Genomic DNA, 22,134 nt, shown 5'->3' with positions numbered 1-22,134 from the left:
CATTTAATCTTATACCGATCATTCCACCTCAAAGGAAGTTCATTAATGGAGTAGAGTCTGATTTGTGGGTGTCGCGATAGCTAGTTTGTAACAATTTTCTTTGAGAAAAAACATTCAATTATTCTCATTTAAGTATCATTTATCATTGAGGTATCAAATCCTCAGAGAATTCCAGTTTTAGTGATTTACTTCGAAAATTTAAAGTTTTTTTTTTATAATTTGACACCTACTTTAGGTTTATGAAAATATCTGATAATGAAAATGACAATGACAATGAAAATAGTTCGGATTTTAGCACAAAACTTAAATCATAATCAAAATAAGAGAAAATAATCAAACTTTCAAGACCAAAATCTATTCGTATGTATAAATTCTTTTAAACTTTTTTGTCTTAGTGTACCCGATCAGAAGAGAAAAACAAAATTATATCAAGATGAGATATTTTTATATTCAATATTTTCGTATCAAAATGAGATAAAATTTAGCACTCGTAGGATGTTAAAATATCTCAAATTATAACAAAAAGTCCATGCAAAATTAACTAAATTATATCACCCTTTGATAGCATTATATCCCAATTATAACTCAATTTGATTAGATGTTGACAAAGATACAAGTTTTTATGCAAAGCTATCTTTGGACTCAAGAACTTGTATGCAAGGTTGTATTCCCAGACAACCAGAAGTCGTATTTTATTTTACAGATTATATCGTATAGAATGTTATTTAAACTAATTTTCGTATATCTGCACCTACAATGTGCGGCTCATGCATGTTCTTCATCGTATTTAAATACATTGCATGATTTTATTACGATAATACAATCCAAATCAAGAATATGTGTGCTAATGTACCTATATGGCCTCCAAAATGATACGTATATACTGGTTTGGCTGCATTATATACGATATGTTTACACGTATATTTGCACGTATATTTGTGTTGCAAATTCGAAATACCCACCAAATGGTTGTCTGGGTTTTCCCCTGCCTTGCCCTCAAAGTTTCATGTATTGTTTCAAACTTGCAAAACTGTTGAAAAGGCTGGGGGTAAAAGTCAGGAGAATCGAGCCTCGACCTACCGGTTGAAAGGCGCGCACGCTACCACTGAACCTTACATGATGCATTGGAATGAGAGCTTCAGAGCTTCAGAATTCCAGAAAGAGCTTCCCAAGCAAGAAAACTAGTGCAGAAAAAGTAACTGTTTTTTTATCAAATGAGATATAACTTTTTTTAGAAACAACTTAAACGACGATTTTGATATCAATGCTTTATCTAAAATCGACATTCTGAATAAGAAAATAATATCTCATTGAGGTGGGTTTGATAAGTTATTTTGATATGGTCTTCTGATCGGGTAGGGAGTTGATTCCAGATGTATAGAAAAATTTCTTTTCACGTCTCTATCACTTGTTTTGGTATAAAAGCATGACTACAAGAAATATTTCAGATATTTTTAAAAGAGTTTTTTTTATACTTGTGCAATACAATTTCTCCAGATAGATACATATTTGTTATTTAATATTTTCTTTGAATGACCAATATTTATTTCATTTCTTTGTTCTATACAACAGTTCTATTACTCCCATTACATTGAAAATACACAATATAATTTGTTCCAGCAATAACTGTTAACGATGTCTGATCATCGTCACAACGTTTACTAATAAATTTTCTTCTCTTTTTTTCTCTTTTTCCTTCTCTTTTTTTCTTTCCGTCCCTATTTCTTCGGTGGGATTCCACCGCTTTCTCGCTCCCTCTCTCTATCTCTCTTTCCAGGCGGGTGAGTCTAGTGGCCTATTCAAACAAACTATTAGCAAATTGAGCACAGAGTATCGACTGCAGTTCGTGTGGCCGAACGTGCGCAGAGCGATCAAGGGGGCAGGCAAGGAGTCGGCGATCGAGCCGCCACGAAAGTCCCTCTCGATGGGTGCGATCAAAGCGGCCCAAGCCGCCCACGCCCACGCCCATGCCCAGAGCCAGACGGTGCCCACAGTGCATAAAAAACGAACCACGAACGAGCGAGAAGGTGCGCTAGAGATCGAGACAGATTCTTCAACACGACCCCTCCCCCACCCTCTAAAAAGCCTTTTTCCTACTCCCCATATCACCACCCCTTCCCTTTGAACAATATTCTCGGTACATTGAACGACGTTTCTTCCTAGAATGTAACCGATAGTCGGAATCAGCTCCTCAATCAGAACCCCTAAAGAACGCAAAAACGGCCCAAAGGACTTGCTACAACCCTCTCGATTTCAAATATCGAGTGTTTTAGTTCGTTCCGTCTTTGGCGCTGATTCCGTGATGCGTTTAGAGCGCTTGATTCGAAGTATTCGCCTTTAAATTGCATCCCCTTCGATTCAGCTAAAACCCATGGAAATATACAAAAAAATAAACCTCCTCAACCTCCAATTTCTTAGTATAGTGCGTGGCCGAAACACAAGCAATTGCCAGTATTTTTCTTTCCGGTATTTAGTTACATATATGCCTTTTCCTTGACTTGGTTCCGCAAATTCTGTCGGTGTTCAATTTCCTGATTTTATCTCATCATCGCTTTTCATCATCCTTCTCTGGACATTCGGATGCGGTGGTTCAGCAGCTTCCGAGCTGCAGCACAATCTGGAATCGGTTGCTAAATAGAGAGCGTTAGGTTAGGCACAGGAGTTAAAACATACATTTAGAAGGGTGGTCCAAAAAAACCGGTGGGTTTCGAAATCAAGACCTTGGGGTTTCAATTTTCCTTGGCTGGAGAGGAAACTTGGCGATTTTTAGCTCAATTGGTCAAATATAGAGAGTTCTCAACGAGGTTCCAGGTTGTTTAGGAATTTGACACCAATTTTATTCCAGCAAAAAAGTCATATAAAAAAAGAATAAACGACGAATGCCGTCTAACAAAATCAAAGAATAGAGGAAAGAGCAATGGTGCAATCATGGAGAAAAAAGTATGGTATTTCCAACAATAATCCACTTATATTCAATCATATATCTAATTGCTTCTCGACCAACTTTAATTATCAAAATTTCAACAATATAAATAATACATTCAACAATAGTTTTATGATTGATTTTGTGCATTTAACTATAAATATAGTAGATTCAACTATAATGTACGATTGATGTCATACATTCAACAATAATTATAGTAGATTCAACTATAATAATATGATTGATTCGATTATAAATATGGTAGATACAACTATAATAATATGATTGATTTAATTATAAATATTATAGATTCAACAATAATTCTTTGATTGATATAATTATAAATATGATAGTTTCAGTTATATTTCTATGATTGATTCAATGAGGTCAACAAGAAATATTGTGAACTTAATTTCTGTTTATATTGGAAGTTATCATATCTTCAAATGTTTTTGTTTTGGAATAATTGTATGGCTTTCTATGTTTTATTTAGTTTTTATTTATTATTTCAGCATTTTGCATCTAGTTCGTTTGAGCCGCCAAGATGCTAGAAAAATGACCGGAAATCACGATATCTACGTTCTGGTTCCTCCGCTAATGTTCTTTTTTGCATCCTGATGCAGGGTTGCCCAGCGAACCGGTCTTGAAAGACGTCCTCAGAATTCCGTGCTTCTGCACCTGGCGAAGATTGACCTTGTAGGGGGGAAATTCACTCAATATCATGACATCAATCTATCATACGCTGACTTACCAATGCTGGTTTCCTTTGGGATCCTGCCAGGATCACGTAAAGGAACATCGACACCCACGTAGATTTCGAGGGCAGCCAGAGTAGGCGTACCTTTCCCAATTCCAGGAACAGTTGGCCTTCTACACGACCACTGCCAGGAACTGGTAGAGGAAAATGTTTCTCCATCACCGGAAAGCGCTTGCGCTTTGCCACCGATGTCAGGAACTATCGGCTGTGCCCTAAAAACAGTTCTACGATCGCTGCAGGGAACACGTACTGGTCTCACACTTACGATTTTTTTTTGCTGATGAACACGAATGAACACTATAGTAATCAAGTAGCACACAATCAATCATAAAAATATAGTTTAATTTACTATATTTATAGTCGAATACCTAGAATCAATCTTACATTTGTAGTTGAATTTATCATATTAATAGTTGAATCAAATCTACCACTATAATTGAATCTATCATATGTAGTTGAATCTATCACATTAACAATTGAATCCTTAGAATTGATTCTATTATACTCATAGTTGACTGCGTAAAGTCAGTCATCAGTTTGTAGTTGGTTCAAAACTCATCCATGATTATTGCAAAATTTTTAAGTAACTCTTACATGAATAAATTTGAACTTTTAGGATTTTATGCAAAAAATGAATATTTTGTACTGAAAAATCAACATCATTTTTGTGTCTTCTGTGGAATCGAGACTACCTATGGTTTCTGTGCCAATTGTGCCAAATTCTCTGAAGTAAATATTCAACTGAACAACGTTGTCAAAGACCATTACTTCGTGTCTTATTAGGCACAAAAGTTATTAGCTATTTTGCAGGGGTAAGCCTTTCGGCATTCAAAAACAATAAATTCAATTGAAATCACCTGCTGGTGCTTCGCAAAGTATTGAATGAAAAGTTGTCAAACAATACCTCGCTAGGCTCCAAGCAGTGATGTCAATTGCATGTATTGTTTTTCAATGCCAAAAGACACACTTTTGCTAAACAGCTTATATCTTTTTTGCCTAATTAGATACGAAGTTACGGTTTTCGACAAAGTTGTTCAGCGGAAAATTTCCTTTAGAGAATTTAAAAATTGGCACAACAACAATTAGCAGACTCGGATCCACAGAAGAAAAAAAATTGATGTTGATTTTTCATTACAAAATATTCAATTTTCTCATGCAAACCTAAAAGTTCAAATTTACTCATGTAAACGTTACTAAAAAATTTGCCAATAAATCATGGATGAGTTTTGTACCTAAACGATCTTTTGGGATGTTTTGGCCTGACGACAATTCGACCATGCATCTATTCGGCCTATCCTCCCTTCGGTCAAGTATTTATGAGGCCAGATAATCTATTCGGCCTGACAACTTTCAGCATCACAGCCTTCAGTGAAATGTCTGGGCCTCGCAAGATACTTCAAAAAATCCTCTCAAACCAATTTTCAACAGTTTCGATTTAGTCAAGAGGATCTTTTTCAATCTTTTTATTGAAATTAGCACAATTTGACTTTTATTGAAGTGTTTAGGTACGAACTCTTAGATAATGCAAATTGAAATTCGCTGCAGCATTTTTTTTTACTATTCGACAAGAAACACAGTTTTTGGAAATGAATTGTAATTGTTTAATATAAAAACTCGTACCAAAACCAAACAAAATCAACAAAACTAATATTTTATATACATATGTATGTATAAGTTATGCTTAGTTTGATGAAATTTGCAAATGTGTTCAATGACAAACTTTCTTAAAGACTTGAAAAAAAGTATTTTGAAGTATGTATTGAATGTGGCTTTGAATTATGTTACTGTTTAGAACTGTTAAATCAGATGAATTAACGAGATAACAAAATTTAGTTGAACAAACTGTTTCAGTCAGATTTTTTCTAAACCCTTGAAATAGCCGAAAAAATACTGAATTGAACAAAAGTAGAAATAATATTTACTAAATTTGAAAAGCAATTTATCGTTCACAGAAGAAACTTATGAAAATCGCATCAACCATCAAGTCACCATCTACAACAAAAAACCAGTAAAAACCTACTTGATGAGGCAGTTGTCGCTTCGCGATTTTGGGCTTCGAGATGATGTATTTTGTAAACATTTTCCTGCAAATTTAGTACAATTTCTAACAGAGTGCATTAGTTGACAAAATGATGATTCTTGACAAACAGTCTCAACCATCCGATTCTGTTTAGTGCGAATAGCTTAGCTTTTTTTGGTCTGTTGATAATTTTTTTTTAAATTATTTACTTTTACAAAAAATTATTTACTTTACAATCATTATTTTTGAAGAAAGGATTCATTTTGTAAACCATTTTCTTTCGGACTATGGTTTTAACAAAACTTTGAATTAAAGAATTGGGTGAAATGTCAAAGGTTAAAAATTTTGGCAGCAGCGTGAATTGAATTTAAAGCAACATTTTTAAATGTTCCACACTCAGTGGATATTCGCCCATGTTTTTCAACAATTTTTTTAGAATAAAATTTTGTTTAAGTTGACATTTCTCACGCACACTTGCTCTCGTGTACGGATTAAGATGAGAAAAATAGTCTAAAAAAGGTATCATTTTAGGTAAATTTGCTCCAAGTTCAGAATGATGCTAAAAAGGCCATTACAGTTGTTTTTAACATTTAACATTTAACATTTAACAAATAAACAGCAACAACAGTCTTAAAAATCTGCGCTTCCAAAGCTTTTCCATCTTTTCCACCAGGAAGCATAATCATAACAAACAATAAGCAGCAGCAGCCTTAAAAATCTGCACTTCCTAAGCCAATTCCGTCTTTTTCCACCGGAAAGCCAAACCAAAACCAAAAATCTGTGCTTCCAAAGCCAGTTTCCACTTTTTCCACCGCAAGGACAAATCAAAGCAAACAATCAGCAAAGCACGCTGAAAAATCTGCACTTTCTTAGCCAATTCCATCTTTTCCAACAAAAGGCCAAATCAAAGTAAATAATCAGTAGAAGTTGCCTGAAAATCTGCGCTTTCAAATCCATTGCATCGTTTTCCACCGAAAAGTGAAACCAAAACAAATAAACAGCAGCAACAGTCTTAAAAATCTGCGCTTCCAAAGCCATTCCATCTTTTCCACCAGGAAGCAAAATCATAGCAAACAAAAAAATCCCTTAAAAATCCAAATAAAAAAAAACTCAGAAGCAGCAGTTTTAAAAATCTGCGCTTCCAAAGCCAATTCCAACTTTTTCCACCGGAAGGCCAAATCAAAGAAAACAATCAGCAAAAGCAGTCTCAAAAATCTGCTCTTTCTAAGCCAACTCTGTCTTTTTCCACCAGAAGGCCAAATCAAAGTAAACAATCATTAGAAGTTGCCTGAAAATCTGCGCTTTTAAAGACATTCTGTCTTTTCCACCAGAAAGCAAAATCATAATAAACAATCAGCAGCAACAGTCTTAAAAATCTGCGCTTCCAAAGCTATTCCATCTTTTCCACCAGGGAGCAAAAACATAACAAACAAAAAGCAGCAGCAGCATTAAAAATCTGCACTTCCTAAGCCAATCCATCTTTTTTCCACCGGATGGTCAAATCAAAACAAACAATCAGACACAACAGTCCTTAAAAATCCGCGCTTCTTAAGCCAACTTTGTTTTTTTTTCCACCGGAAAGCCAAACCAAAACCAAAAATCTGTGTTTCCAAAGCCATTCCGTCTTTTTCCACCGGAAATCAAAATCATAACAATCAGCAGCCTTAAAAATCTGTACTTCCTTAACCAATTCCGTTTTTTTTCCATCGGAAGGCCAAATCGAAGCAGACAATCAGCAGCAGCAGCCTTTAAAATCTGCGTTTCCAAAGACAATTGCAACTTTTTCCACCGGAAGGCCAAATCAAAGAAAACAATCAGCAAAAGCAGTCTCAAAAATCTGCACACCAGAAGGCCAAATCAAAGTAAACAATCAGTAGAAGTTGCCTGAAAATCTGCGCTTCCAAAGACATTCCGTCTTTCCACCAGAAAGCAGAATCATAACAAATAATCAGCAGCAACAGTCTTAAAAATCTGCGCTTCCAAAGCCAATTCCGACTTTTTCCAACGGAAAACCAAATCAAAGCAAACAATCAGCAAAAGCAGTCTAAAAAATCTGCACTTACTAAGCCAACTCTGTCTTTTTCCACCAGAAGGCCAAATCAAAGTAAACAATCAGCAGAAAATCTGCTTGAAAATCTGCGCTCCCAAAGCCATTCCGTCTTTTTCCACCGGAAAGATAAACCAAAAAAAAACATCAGTATTCCGTCTTTTTCCAGTGACTGAATAGGATACAATTTTGTTCGTAGCAGCAGCCTTAAAATCTGTACTCCTTGTGCCAACCCGTCTTTCTAGCGGAGGCCGATTCAGAAATATTTTTTTCGTAGCAGCAGCCTTGGCAATCTGCGCTTTCTGTCCTTATTCTACCAACCACGCATTTGTCGTGATTTTACGATTTTTATGAATCTTAATTCAGATATTTACTCAGACACGTCTGTCACACACAAAAATAGATCAATGACTGACTTTGTTTTGTTTGTTTAGTCTAGTGTTGCCAAAATAACAAACGTTGCCATTAGCATTTATTTTAGTTTTTTTAGCTACAGTATTGCCGAATATAACTATTATTTATTTTAATGTTGATTTTTTAGTTTTAGACTGTATGTTTTGGTACTTTATATTAACGGCAAATTAGTCCAATTGAACTGAGTTCCAACAGTGGTCACCATGGTTATACTGAATTTTGAGTTTGAAAAAAGGAGCGTGTAAGTTAAAAGGTAGGTTCCTATTTGCCGCTAATAGTATTTGTGTAAAAATTCAGGGCGTTTCACTAACACCTTTTTTTGGAAACATTCAGCTCAAAAAACGACCAAGTTTTCCCGTTCTCGTCCAATGCTTGAGAAATGTCAAAACAACTCTAAAAGGATATCATTTATTTCAATCCCTACGTCCTTATATAGCTCCATTCTATCCTAGCGATTGATAGTTCCACTAGCGATCGCCGATACGCAAATTGCCCATTTGCTTTCAACAAAAATTCATTGAATCTTTCTGTTCGTTGATAACGTCATTGTCTCCTGTAATTTTAATGTGAAATATATCTGCACAGATTCCCGTGTTTTACTTTGACATTTTTTCTCAAACTTTGGTGTTTTTAAAATAAAAAACATGAAAGTACTCCTAACTATGTATAGCAAGTCCTGTGCCTTCAACTTTATTGATTTTTACATCAAAAGATTAGAAAAGCATAATGAAGATATTTAAAACAAAAAAAAGTTAGTGGCACAGAACTTGCTCAACGGGTCTTAGAGTACGGTCACATTTTCTTTTTAAGAAACATCAACTCTATTTTGGACATTTGGTACCTACTAGATACGCGAAAATCGGGTTTTATATAAGAATTGTTTGGAAATTTTGTAATCGTTATTCTACACAACATCAATTACTTTCGTGCGGGATGACTAAGGGTTAAAACTCAAACGGAAAATGTTTGTTTTTGATTTATCTCCATTAATATCGAATATTTGGGTTGCAAATTTTAACACATGATAGCTTACAAACAACTTCATCTTTTGCTTTAAAAGATACCTCTGAGAAATATTCAGTTTTAATTCTACAACTCTTGACATTTCTGTATTGCATCGACATACAAACAATATCACATAAATCAGTTGAAAATATCGTAAGATATTCCAATTTAAGGATCCCTGTTCAAAATGTTTTAGGGGGGTACTTTGACTATTTTTTCCTAGACCAACTAATATTCCTACTCAAGTTTTACACAAAAACCACAAGATAGGAAAGCATTGATTAATTTTTTACTCTAAATCGAATTACCCAATTCGCTTGAATTTTGATACAGTTGACAGCTGTCTGCTGAACCAAATTAATGAAATCTTGTATTTGTAGGATAAACCCACTCTTTGCTTAAGTGAGTATTAGTAGTGAACCTTCCAGTCCTCCTCAAATTAGTTTTAAAAAAACCTTTACTGAAACTGAAGTAGCTTTTCGAAACAAAACCACCACTGCAAGAATATCCTTGAGCCACTAATAACTCTTAACCACACATGTAGCGGAAACCATACCCCTTTGAAACAGAAAAAAAAAGTCTAGCCATCAAACAAACAGAGAGTAACGCAAAACAGAAAAACTAAAACCAAACAGATCTAAAAAAAAATCCATGCTAGAAACATGCAAGCGACCAATCTCAGCCCCCTTTCTCCGCTCTGCGAGGTACATTTTTTTCTCTCATTCTATACTCTGTAACAATACTGCTATATACTCTGAATAAATGCCGAATATACTTATATATTTATACATTTAAGTCCGTAATGTACTCTGTAATACTGCCACCCTCTGTTTTGCCGTTTTGTATCTGTATCTGTATACATGTCTAACTGCATCACGTAACATGTTGCGCTATGATTTAACGAATTTTTAGTTCCGGTTTATCGTTTTAAATTATGTTCCAATTTTTCCTTGGTTTTTTAGTTTCTCTTGCGTTTACCTTCTTCTTAAAATATTTTTTTTTCAGCTATGTTATGTAGAACCTCAAATTTAATTGAGTTCATTACCGATTGGAGTTGATTTCAACTTATGATTTATTTTCCTGGCCTAGTTCTTGCCCGAGTAGGAGGGTTCACCTATTCCAAGTTGTTTCTTTTCTTTTCTCTCTTTCTTACCCTGACGTTCCATTAATCAGCCAATGCCCACGAGCTGGAACCGCTGGTAAACGATGCCGGAGACGACAAACCGCACCACGAAAAGTAATTATACTTCCTGCTGAATGTATATTTTTCCGTGTTCCTCTAAAACAAACGAAAACACATCTCCCCTAGAGACCATCCTTGATCTTCCCCATGGCAGCCATGTTTGTGTTTACTTTGCTAATTGCTGTTAATCTCTTATCTCTCCTATTCCAAACCTTTCCCGGGCGCCAAGACGCGATCTGGGCCCGGCCATGGAGCACAAACTGCGGGCCTACAAAACCGAGAAGGAAAGCTTCGGCTTTGCACCGGAAGCGGGCGCCGGGGGCCAAAATCGGGGAACCGGTCCGTCCGACTCGGCCTGGTACAAGGAAGTGCTGGAGTTGCGGAAAAAAGCTGGAGAGTACCGGGTAAGGGATCCAGGATGCTGGTTAGGAAACTATGTATGTGATCGTGAATTTTTTTTTCTTCTAGAACCGAGGATGGGGCGTGGAAATGAATCAGGATATGCTTAACAAGCAGCAGGAGCTGTGGGAACAGGTGTCCCGCAGAAGTTCCCTGAGTGCGTTGTCGCTGGCATCCAGTATCCGGTGAGTACATAGGAAAATGCATTTTGTTGAATCTGTTCTGGAAGCACCGGGCTGGTGTTACCTTTTTATTTACCATTTGTATTCAAACACACGATGAGCCACCCTGTTCCTTTTGGGTACTGTTGCATCTTAAATGTGACTCTGGCTTTTACAGCCATAATATTATCAAGAGACAAGCTCTTATCATCAGCAATAGCAATCGCTAGTACAACTGGTCCCTTGTTGCAAACTTATTTTGGTACACGCCAGGCTCGAACCTAGAAGGCTTATGAGACTTTCACCAGACGATGGTAAATCGGTTGACCTTGCCGTGTTTTTAGAATGCAGCAGTGGGAGCTGCTCATCGGTTTTGTCCTCTGCACATTTTTTAGGTACGGCCTTTGCTGTTTGAAAAAACCTTTCGGCTAGTTCATTGGCTCTCGGGAAGTTAGGGCTGGAGGTACTGTGGTCGAAACACCATTCCTTCGAGAACTCTTTGAAATCTTGAGACGGATACCAAGGATCGTTGTCTGACTCCAATATTCTGGAGATACCGTGTACTGCGAACCACTCTTTCAATTGTTGGATCCTTGAAGTCAAAGTAGCTAGAGTAGCTATCAACAATACGAACTCTCTTCCTCTGAAGTGAGAGAAGTCTGTTGCTACTCTCTCAAACGGCAGGTTGGGAATCTCTTTGTTTGACATTGTGGCTCGTATTGGCCAGAATTCACGCTTACAGTCTAAAATAGTGAACAGTGTGGACTTTTTAGACGAGCAGCAATTTCTTTGATCAAGGGATGGGGGTCAAGGGATGATTTCTTCTGAGGATAATCTGGTTAGCCTGTGACGGATTGATACAAATTCAAAGTTTCTCGGTTTTTTAACTATCACCATAGCGTTGACGATGGGTGTCGGCTCGTAAACCCGCTTAATCACTGCCGATGTTTCCATACTAGAAGGCTCTTTCTTGACATCCTCTCTAAAGCTGTGAGGTACGTTTCTCGATGGACGAACCTCCAACTTAGGATTTTCCTGAACTATGTCATACACATAATTTCGCAGCTAATCCTAGAAAAAAATCGCAAACATCCCAATCCCTCATCAAGATGGCTCTCACTAACTGCTATTGCATGAATTCCGGTAATCATTTAAAGCTCGGTACAGGACTTCCTTCCATGAACTGGAGTGACATTTTCTTTGACGATCTTCAAAATAGTTGGAATGGACCTACCTTTTACATGGCACAGCGGCATTCTGTGTCCGTTGAATGTAACCAAATTGGTCGTTCTCGAAGGTTTGATGGCAACAGGAACATCTCGCTTGTTCGCTAACGCAAGTTGCAAACACTTACTTACTTGATGTTCTCGCGCCAATCCTCCGGTGCATAGGGCCATGGTAAAAGACCTCCACTGTTGACGATCCGGAGCCAGCGTCTTCACTCGGCCTCAGTCAAGATTCTAGTCGACAGTTCGGTTTTCGGTTTTCGGCTAGGCTTCGCCGCCACGAGTTTCTGGGCCTGCGTCTTCTTCGAGGTCCATTCATGCGCTTCTCTGCAAATATCGTTCTTATCTCTTCGCAGCGTGTGCCCAATCCATCTCCACTTACGTTCCCGAATCTCGATTTCTAGCGTCCTTTGTTGACACCGGCCATGTAGTTCCTCATTTGAGATCCAGTTGCTGGATCACCAAGCGCGGATGATATTCCACAGGCAGCGGTTTACAAATACTTGCAGTTTTCGGGTCGTTACCGCATATGTGCACCAAGTTTCGCACCCGTACAACGATACGGATTTGACGTTTTAGTTGAAGATTCGGATTTTCGTTCGGGCCTTTCTGATCCGGGTTTCGATGTCTTTGTTTGTACCACCATCAGGCGTTATCTGGCTACCAAGATACTGGAAGCACTCCACTTTCTCAACCTGTTGCCCAGCTACCATGAAACTGAAGGGATTTTCTGTGTTGATCTCAGTCGACATGGTCTTTCCGACATTGACTTTGAGACCTGCTGCCTTGGAGCTTTCAGAGAGGTCGTCGAGTTTGCTCTGCATATCCGGTTGTGTTTGGGCGAGCAAAACAATATCATCAGCCAGGTCAAGGTCGTCCAGTTGCTTCATTGCTAAATGATTCTATTTTAATCCTCGGTTTGGTGCACAGTCAATCGATCCAATCAGAATCTCATCCATTACGATTAGAAAAAGTAGCGGTGATAGAATACATCCTTGTCTCACTCCAGCAGTTACCGGGATTGGTTCGGACAAGACACCGTCGTGCAAGACCTTGCACGAAAATGCCTCGTACTGTGCTTCGATGAGATGGACTAGTTTCTCTGGGACCCCTCGTCGCCTTAGAGCCGCCCAGATGTTTTCATGGTTAAGTCGGTCGAATGCTTTTTCGAAATCAACGAACACCAGCAGAAGAGAGTCCTGGAATTCGTTGATTTGTTCCAGTATGATTCGTAGCGTTGTGATGTGGTCCCCACATGATCGTCCGGATCGGAATCCAGCTTTTGCCGTCGGAGTGTAGCGTCCTTTTTTCTCTAGGATCCTGTTCAGGATCACTTTACAGAATACTTTGAGGGTTGTACAAATCAACATTATGCCTCGCCGGCTACCGCACTATGTCAGGTCTCCTTTCTTCGGGACCTTTACAAGAATACCCTGCATCCAGTCGGCCGGGAATGTTGCAGTATCCCAGATGTCAGCTAACAGACGGTGCAACATTTGTGCTGAAAGGGCAGGGTCGGCTTTCAGCATTTCAGCAGGGATGCAATCGATCTCAGGTGCTTTGTTGGATTTCATGTTTTTGATTGCCGTTCTTGTTTCAGCCAGCAAGGGCGCTTCGAACTGCAGGTTCTGTTGGGCATCGCTATTCGTGACTCGGAAGAGTTTTTCGAAGTGCTCAGTCCATCGTTTGAGTTGATCTGTTCGATCGGTCAATAACTGACCTGCTCGGTCTTTTAGCGGCATTCTTGCATTAGTCCTTGCACCAATGAGGCGGCGAGAAATGTCATAAAGTATTCGGATATCTCCATTGGCGGCGGCTCTTTCTCCCTCTTCGGCAAGGGAGTTTGTTCAGGCTCTCTTGTCTCGTCTACAAGCTCGTTTAACTGCCTTTTCCAGCTCTGCATATCGTAAGCGGGCGGCTGCTTTGGCTGACCCGATACATGCCTGCTCAATTCCGACTTTCGCCTTTCTCCGATCATCGACAATCCTCCAAGTTTCATTCGACATCCATTCACTTCTTCTTCCGCAAATTTTACCGAGAGTACCATGGCTCGTCGTGATAAAGCCATTCTTGATTACTGTTCTTCGACTGTTCCGTCTGTTCGTAATTCCGAGGCTCGGGACTCTAGCTGTTCAACGTATGCCCTTTTCACCTCTGGATTCTCCAACCGGCGGACGTCGTATCAACACCCGACTTTCTCCTCGTACCGTTGGACATGCGCAACTCTCAGTCGTATCTCGCCAAGGACGCTTCTACGCGTCTACGCTTCGTTTGTTGCGGACATCAAGAAGGCTCCTTCTCCACTTTCGGCTAATGCAGATGTGGTCAATTTGATTTTCTGTTCGGCCATCTCGGGATACCCAAGTGACCTTATGTGCTGGTCGATGGAGGAAGAGCGATCCAACGATCACCATTTTGTTGTTGCCACAAAATTCTACAAACAGCTCTCCGTGTTCGCTCATGATGCGCTCAAGGTCCTGATTGTCGGAGCCAATCTTTGCGTTGAAGTCGCCCAAATGGATTTGAATGTCACCCTTCGGAATTCTCTCAACCACGCTGTTCAGTTGACTGTAAAACTGCTCTTTCTCCTGCAAGTCGGCAACGTCAGTTGGCGCATATCACTGGACCATTGTAAGGTTTCTAACCCGTGTTCTGAATCTGGCTACGATTATTCTTTCGTTTATCGGTTCCCATCTAATGAGGGCCGCGTAGGCCTGCGGGCTTAACAGGAAACCAACTCCTCGTTCCCGAGCAGCATGTTCTCCTCGTATGCCAAAGTAAAGCACGACTTGCCCGGACTGTGTCTTGTGTTCTCCAGTGTTAGGTTAACGGGCTTCGCTCAGCCGCAGAATTTCAAGCTTGAGGCGGCTAGCTACTTTAGCAAGTTGAGCCAGCTTGCTTGGTTGGGCAAGGGTTAAAACGTTTTAAGTTCCAATTCGTGTCCGTGTTGTCATGCTAAAAGTCGTCGAGAAAGTTCCAGGTCGGTCGTATCTTCCGGATTCCGTAACAATTTTATGAATCGGAAGCAGAAGGTTGTTAGCCTAAGGTCTCTATCCCGCGATGTGGCTGCCATCTTGGACTAAAACGCAATGAAATTTAAAAACTTCATTCAGATCACTGCAACTGGGTAGCAACACATATGTATATGTATACATAATCTTACTAAAGAGTGTCATCTGGCGTCGAGAGCTTCTTCACTCCGAGGGTGTCTCCCTTTATGAAAAATACTAACGAACTGACCATCATTTTCTAGCCCCATCACTAAGGAGGAAAAGGACAAGCAGAACAACCTTAAGAGCTCGCCGACGAAGCCGCACGCTCGCAAGATTCCCGGCAGTGCCCGGCCGGTCGAGCGTCAGCTTCCGGATGGGTTGAACATCAACCGCAACTTCCGACATCACCTGGAGCGGACCACCGGAATGGACGTGGAAGAGGGTGCCCTACTGCCATCGCCCACCCGGGAGAAGCTGATGCCGGCAATACCCCGCTCCAAGGGTGACAGCCCGCAGCGTGGAAGCCCCCAGAAGACGGCCCTGTCCCGGCACGGAAGTCCCCAGAAGGGAAGCCCCCAGAAGAGCAGCCCCAAGAAGATGTCCAGCAAAGGTTTGTCCGGTCTCAAAGCAGTTGAAGAGAACTTGTTGCTTATTCCGTTTCTACTATTATTTCAGGACGTTCCCAATCGGTTGGACCGGCGGTGGCCACTGACAGCAGTGTTGCCAGCGTCGGCGGAGGATCTCCGAAGCGGCAAATCCGCTCCGGAAGCACTGTCACTGCCTCGACCGCTGCCTCAGCAGCCAAAGCGCACAACAAGAAACCCGCGACGGCAACAACCCCGTCGCAATCGGAACGCAGACCCCGGCCAAGTAAGTCGGTCCACCGGACAAAGTTTGAATTTTTTTTTTCTTGAACAGAATACTGTATCGAGCCCCGTAGCAGCTGTTCCCTTTTCCGGATTCTGTTTCCTTTTAACCTATCCTTTTGAGTTTGTTATATCAAATAAATCATGCTAAATTTTGTAGGTTTAATTTCGAAATATATGGAAAAAAAAGAAAATATACACATTATCGCACAACTTCCGTAACAAAAACCAGTCAGTCATTCACACAGAAACAGAGCATATAAACAACCAAACGTGTGATGTTTAACCCATTCTTAAATCCGCAAGCTTTTCTTCAAAGCAGTTCTCGGTGTTGGAGAAGAAAATGCTGCGGTTATTGCTTTTTTTACTCGTTTCCTTATTCCCGACAAAGACCTACCATAGGTGGGTGTTATTTAAATCCGTGAAACTATGTGGAACTTGCTGGAAATTTTCAGGTGTGTAGTTAGAGGATAATTAAAGAGGATTATCTTAACGCGTTTAAGGTTTTCAGATTTACTGATCCTAAGGTTGTTTTCTTAATAATTTTGAATTGGAGCGCTGAGAAGAGGCCCAAAATTTAAGTAAGCTTAACGTTTTCAGAAACTCTAAAAATATTTAATTCTCAACGAACTGAAACGAACTTCCCATAGGTCCCGGCTTTCCAGTTGTCGAATTATGTTCCCCTAACACTTTTATTACTTTGGCGACGGTTGATTTCGCCACTTTGAACGATTTTGCTATTTCTGCGTGCGTGTAATTGGGATTTTTACGACGCATGTACAAAGTTTTGATTCGTAGCACCTCTCGCTTGGACGCTATGTTGAAAACTAAAGGCCTAATGTCGAAAGCCAAATAGCAGCATCATTCTACTCACACTCCTACAAAATGAGGGGTGTTCAGGTTTTTTATATGAATGATTATTCAAAAAAAAAACCGGCGAATTCAATTTGACCACTTTTTGAACCGAACAGCCTTTACTACGCATTTTATTTCGGATTTTTACGAAATAATAATTATAGGTTTTCAAGCAAAAAAAATTACCTTCACAAAGAACACAAAACAAGGTCAAAAGTTACGTCAAACTTATGGATAGGATTTGTGAAATTTCTGTCAGAATGCTTTTTGGCACGCTTTGATTTTCTGATTCTCAAGCAGTTAAATTACCTTCAAAGCATCCCAAGCTCATTTTCTAACAGCCTTCAGATTTTCTAGGCATGTATTTCAAGTCGCTTCCTCTGGAGTCTTTAGTTCTAGCTCTTTCTATTTTTTTTTTCATTTGTTGTGAACCCAGGTGGTAAATCACATTTACGGATCGCAGTCCAAGCACCGGCAAGCCACCGCGTCCCCCTAGTTTGCTACTCTGGGTGTAATTGGACGACTCAAGTAACATTATACCCCATAGGCCATAAAGTCCACCTGGGACTACAGACCTGGGGATGGGGAACTATTTATCACACTATCTTTCAATACTGGAAGGTCTATTCGCGCTAGTGTGATTTAAGATCCGACATCTCATCGTATTGAAAATGTTCCGCGTTTTAGCGCAACTTCAGGAAGTCCAGAGACAAAAATCAAGTTGTAGAAGGCATTTTCTCTGGTGGCACATGCGTAAGAGACCTCTGTAAAACCCAGACACCACCGACGCCTCTATCTACGTATAACACCACTTGTGCCGTACACCTTACCCTCCAAGTGTTGTCTTAAGTCACCGCTTAGCCCAACTACTTGATTTGCGGATCGATTCACGATTCACACAAATCGGGCGTGACATTCCCCGAAAGGCGTGTTGGACCCAGACACCTCTGCTACTAAACTGTTCCTCGTCTGACATCAGTCTTCCCTCGAGACCCGACCTCTTATCGTAAAGACTCGGGGTTGACAACACAAACCTCTCCTCCTTAAGACTCGAGGCCTGACCTCTTCTCTTACGATTGGAAGCCTGAACTCCTATCTCCAGGATTCGAGATCTGACACCTTTGAGCCCGTCGTGTGCCGATCGAGAGGAGCCCGATACAACAGTAGACAACGTGGTGCAGAGGATATGTACGGATTCCAACACTTGGCATACGGTCAGCGATGGGTTTACTTGGATCATGATTGCTCTGCAGAGGAGCTGGAGTCGACAATGTGTTATAGAGTTACATTCTCTGGCCATCAACATAAAACGAAGAAGAAGACGGCAGTCCACGAACGGTGAAGGATGACTCTATTGCCGGGGAGTATCTAAGTAGTGAGCGCCCGGTCCCTGGATCGAAGCAACTAAGATTAGGCATCATCTTCTGCGTAGTGGATGTTGCAAGATACCCCATCGCCGAGGAGTTTCTGAACAGTGCCACTTCCTACGGGGGAAACTACGGGAATAAGACAATACCTTTCCCGTAGCGGACCTTGTAGTAAGGGGGTAAACCATTGTCGGGGGATACCCACGGGTAAAGAGATTATCAATGCCAGCTGAGACTCTCGAGTCGGTGTAGGATGTTCTCGCTGCGGAAACATCCGAGTCGTAGTGTTCAAAGTCCTGAATGTATGCCGTCACAGGCGCGAGTCCAGGAAAAGCTGCTCTCGATCTGGTACACGACGGGCAGAAAAAGCCACGAGTAAAAAATCCTAGAGTTGCCAGCCAAAAGGATACAAGAAGAACGGACAACGGTCGTGGTAGACTGACTCATCGACGGGGGCTGTCCTAGGCTCGCGCCTGTCACAGCACATGCGCGGGACTTAACGCAAATACTCGGATGTTCCCGACGAAGTCGTCATCCTATTTCGACTCGAATGGCTCATCCGGTGTCGAGAGCTAGTCTACCCGTGGGTATTCCCCAATCGTGGATTAACCCTTCCCCAACGATTTCCACTGTGAAGAAGGTTAAGTCTTATCCTCGCAACTTTGATCGTTGGGAAGCGCACTACTTGGATACTTCCCGAAGGTGGACATACGCTACGCTCCAAACCTTGGGGCCGGATGCACTCTACTCGACAGTCCTCCGTTGATGAGTCAGTCTATCCCGACCGTTGTTCGGTCTTATTGTATCCCTTCGGCTGGCAACCCTAGGGTTTTTTGCTCGCGGCTTTTTCTGTCCGTGATACACCGAACCGATTGTCTCGGCTGGCATCGAAAACCTTTCTACCCGGTATCCGCCGACTGTGATTTACCCCCTCACTACGAGGTTCGATACGAGGAAGGTAATGTCTTATCCTCGCAGTTTCCCCCGTAGGAAGTGACACTACTCAGATACTCCTAGGCGATGGAGTATCCTGCAACCGTTCGCGGCGCGCCTATGACCTCCACTACGCAGAAGATCATGCCTGATCTTTGTAGCTTCGAACAAGGGACCGGACGCACACTACACCGTTCGTGAACTGCCGTTGATTCCAGCTCCTCTGCAGGGCAGTCATGATCCTAGGGAACCTATCAATGACCGCATGCCAAGTGTTGGAATCCGTACACATCCTCTGCACCACGTTGTCTATTGTTGTATCGGACCCACATATCGCAAGTATGTTGGTACGTACCGCAGCAAACCTTGGACAGGCAAACACCGTGTCTTCTTACGATCCAGCTCCCGATGTGCGGAATCAAGCGATAGCCGATGCCAGCTGGAGTGTCTGTGTTCCCTAAAGCCGCCGCGTATATCAAAGTGCCAACGTTTGTTTTATTACCTTTTTTGTGCCGTGTTAACTGTACGAGGAAAAAAAATGCCAAAGTGTCAAATTCCAACCTGCGATGTTATCGATGGCGTCCACCTTTGGACGTGTACGGGTCCCTGTCATCGAAGATTCCACGCCGCCTGTATCGGAGTGCAGCGGAATTGCGAGGAGTCTATAAGGCGATTTATGCTGCCAGTCTGCTATGACTGTCAGCATTCAATTAAGGACCAGATAGATCTGTCGAGATTAATGTCTCGACAGAATGAAATAATGGAGCAACTGAAACTCCAAAACAGCTCCCAGGAGAGAATTAGTTCACAATTAGTGAAATTTTCATGCCTGGAGACCTTGATTGAGGGTATAGATACGCTCTCAAATCAAATAAACGGTCTGAAAAAAGAGCTGTCATCGCTTAAAAAATTGGAACTGTCAAACACGGCGACAATAAATGAAATTGTCCAGTCCTGCAACGAGGATAGTCGTTCGTTGAAAGCTGACTTCAGCCAGGCAGTATCAACAATATTAGCAGCTAGCCAATCACCAATAGACATTCAAGCGGATCTTGATAGTCTAAGACTGGAAATCGGGGAACAACACCGTAGCTGCTATATAAATTTTGAACAGGAGCTCACTCCTACGCTCCAGTCAATCGCGGTGGAACTGAACGCGTTAAGAGCTACAGTGAGGAATCCTGGCGTAAACGAGGACCTTATTGATGAATTACGGTCCATTCACGACGCTGTGAAAGCCAAACCGGCCGATCATCAACACGACTCAGGACCAACTCTAGCCGAGGAAATTGCTTCGTCGTCAAGGGTAAATCCATCTACTTCGTCTAGCGGCTGGAGACGAATCGGAAACAAAATGCTTTGGAAACCTCAACAGTACTGGGAAGAATACGACGAGAGGAAACGGAAGCGTGCGGCTCAAGTCAAGGCCGCGGAAAAAGCCAGGCGAAAACAGCATAAAAAACAGCAGCATCAACAAAGACAAAAAGAAATGTTCCTATCAAGAAAACAACAGAAGCAGTCACGAAAACAATCCCCCGTAAAATATTCATCAAAAGCAAGAGCCACTACTGATAAAGAGCTACTGGCTGCCGCAAAAGTCGCGTTTAATAGAAAATCAACTCCGAAAGCGAAGATCCCGACCTTCATCAACTTCCAACGGGGAGAAACATTGAACCCCGGTCCTAGTTCTGCTTCACCAAATGTGCTAAGGCATCGAAAAAGGCCTTCAAATATTCCTGCGCCACCCCCGGTCTCTCCACACCTTCCGAACTCATCAACATACCAGAACAGTAACACGATGACGACAGTGCCACCTGCTCATCCATACGCTACCTTCAATCAGCCATTCACCGCACCTCTAGTTGCACCGTGCTGTCACCACGACCCATCGGCATTATATTTCAACCCGGTAATGTATAACAACCCATATTTTCTGCCGAACCGACGCGTGCCTATGTAAGCACTAGCTCCTCTATATTTATGAACCAAGCGGATCATGTTACCATTCGTTCGTGCGATCACCCAGTTATCAATAATAAAGAAATTGTGGCATATTGCCAAAACTTTAACAGAATGCGAAGCGCATCTAAACTAAACACAATTCATAAAAATTTAGTAGCAAGTAATTATACTATCATTTTAGGAACCGAAACAAGCTGGGATGATAGTATAAAAAGCGAGGAAATTTTTGGATCGCGTTACAATGTCTACAGAGATGACCGAAATTTCAATTTGTCCGACAAGAAATCAGGCGGAGGCGTTGTAGTAGCAATAAGCTCTGCTTTCGATTCTGAGCTCATTGAAATAACTAAGCACAAAGAATTTGAGCAGGTGTGGGCAAAAGCTCAAATCTTCAAGGAAACTCATATTTTTGGATCGATCTACTTTCCTCCAGAATATGCCAGTAAAGATTATTTCCAAAAGTTTCTACTGAGCATAACAGAACTATTCAAAAGCTTCCAACCCGAATTCAAAATTCACCTGTATGGCGATTTTAATCAATCGAATCTACAATTTTTACCCGATGAAGATAATGAAGCAATCCTTTTACCGATTTTTGGAGATAATGAAACATTACAATTCCTTTTCGACAATCTTGCTACCTTATGTCTTAATCAAATAAATCATGTGAAAAATACCTGCAATCGCTATCTCGATTTACTGTTTTCAAACTTGACTGATGACTTTTGTATTTTGGAAGCTACTAATCCAATTTGGAAAAATGAGATATTTCATACAGCTATCGAATTTTCAATTATATGTTCTGACAACAAAGGAATACCAGAATACGAATATGAGGAGACCCTTGACTTTTTCCATGCAAATTACACAATGATTAAAACTAAATTACAATCAGTTAATTGGCAATCATCATTTCAAAGCGAAAACCAAACTGTCAATCAGGTAGCTATTTTTTATAACATTCTTGGTAATATCTTGAGTAAATATGCCCCAATAAAAATAAAGCGACGAACGAATAATAAC

At 40.9% G+C, this 22,134-nt stretch overlaps 1 protein-coding gene across 10 annotated transcripts in view; it reads left to right on the top strand.

The window, feature by feature from the left end:
- The window catches only part of LOC129740678 (serine/arginine repetitive matrix protein 1), a 182,506-nt gene that overhangs the window by 118,155 nt on the left and 42,217 nt on the right, over positions 1-22,134 (top strand). For all 10 annotated transcript variants that reach the window (XM_055732431.1, XM_055732433.1, XM_055732430.1 and 7 more), the window contains 6 exons: positions 1,778-2,027; positions 10,340-10,403; positions 10,579-10,753; positions 10,818-10,933; positions 15,389-15,738; positions 15,804-15,998. In XM_055732431.1, the coding sequence (XP_055588406.1) occupies positions 1,778-2,027; positions 10,340-10,403; positions 10,579-10,753; positions 10,818-10,933; positions 15,389-15,738; positions 15,804-15,998 (1,150 nt within the window). The remainder of the gene's footprint in view (positions 1-1,777; positions 2,028-10,339; positions 10,404-10,578; positions 10,754-10,817; positions 10,934-15,388; positions 15,739-15,803; positions 15,999-22,134) is intronic.

This window comes from Uranotaenia lowii, chromosome 1 (assembly GCF_029784155.1).
Source record: "Uranotaenia lowii strain MFRU-FL chromosome 1, ASM2978415v1, whole genome shotgun sequence".
Classification (NCBI taxonomy): Eukaryota; Metazoa; Arthropoda; class Insecta; order Diptera; family Culicidae; genus Uranotaenia; species Uranotaenia lowii.
This window is presented reverse-complemented; position numbering and strand designations above follow the sequence as displayed.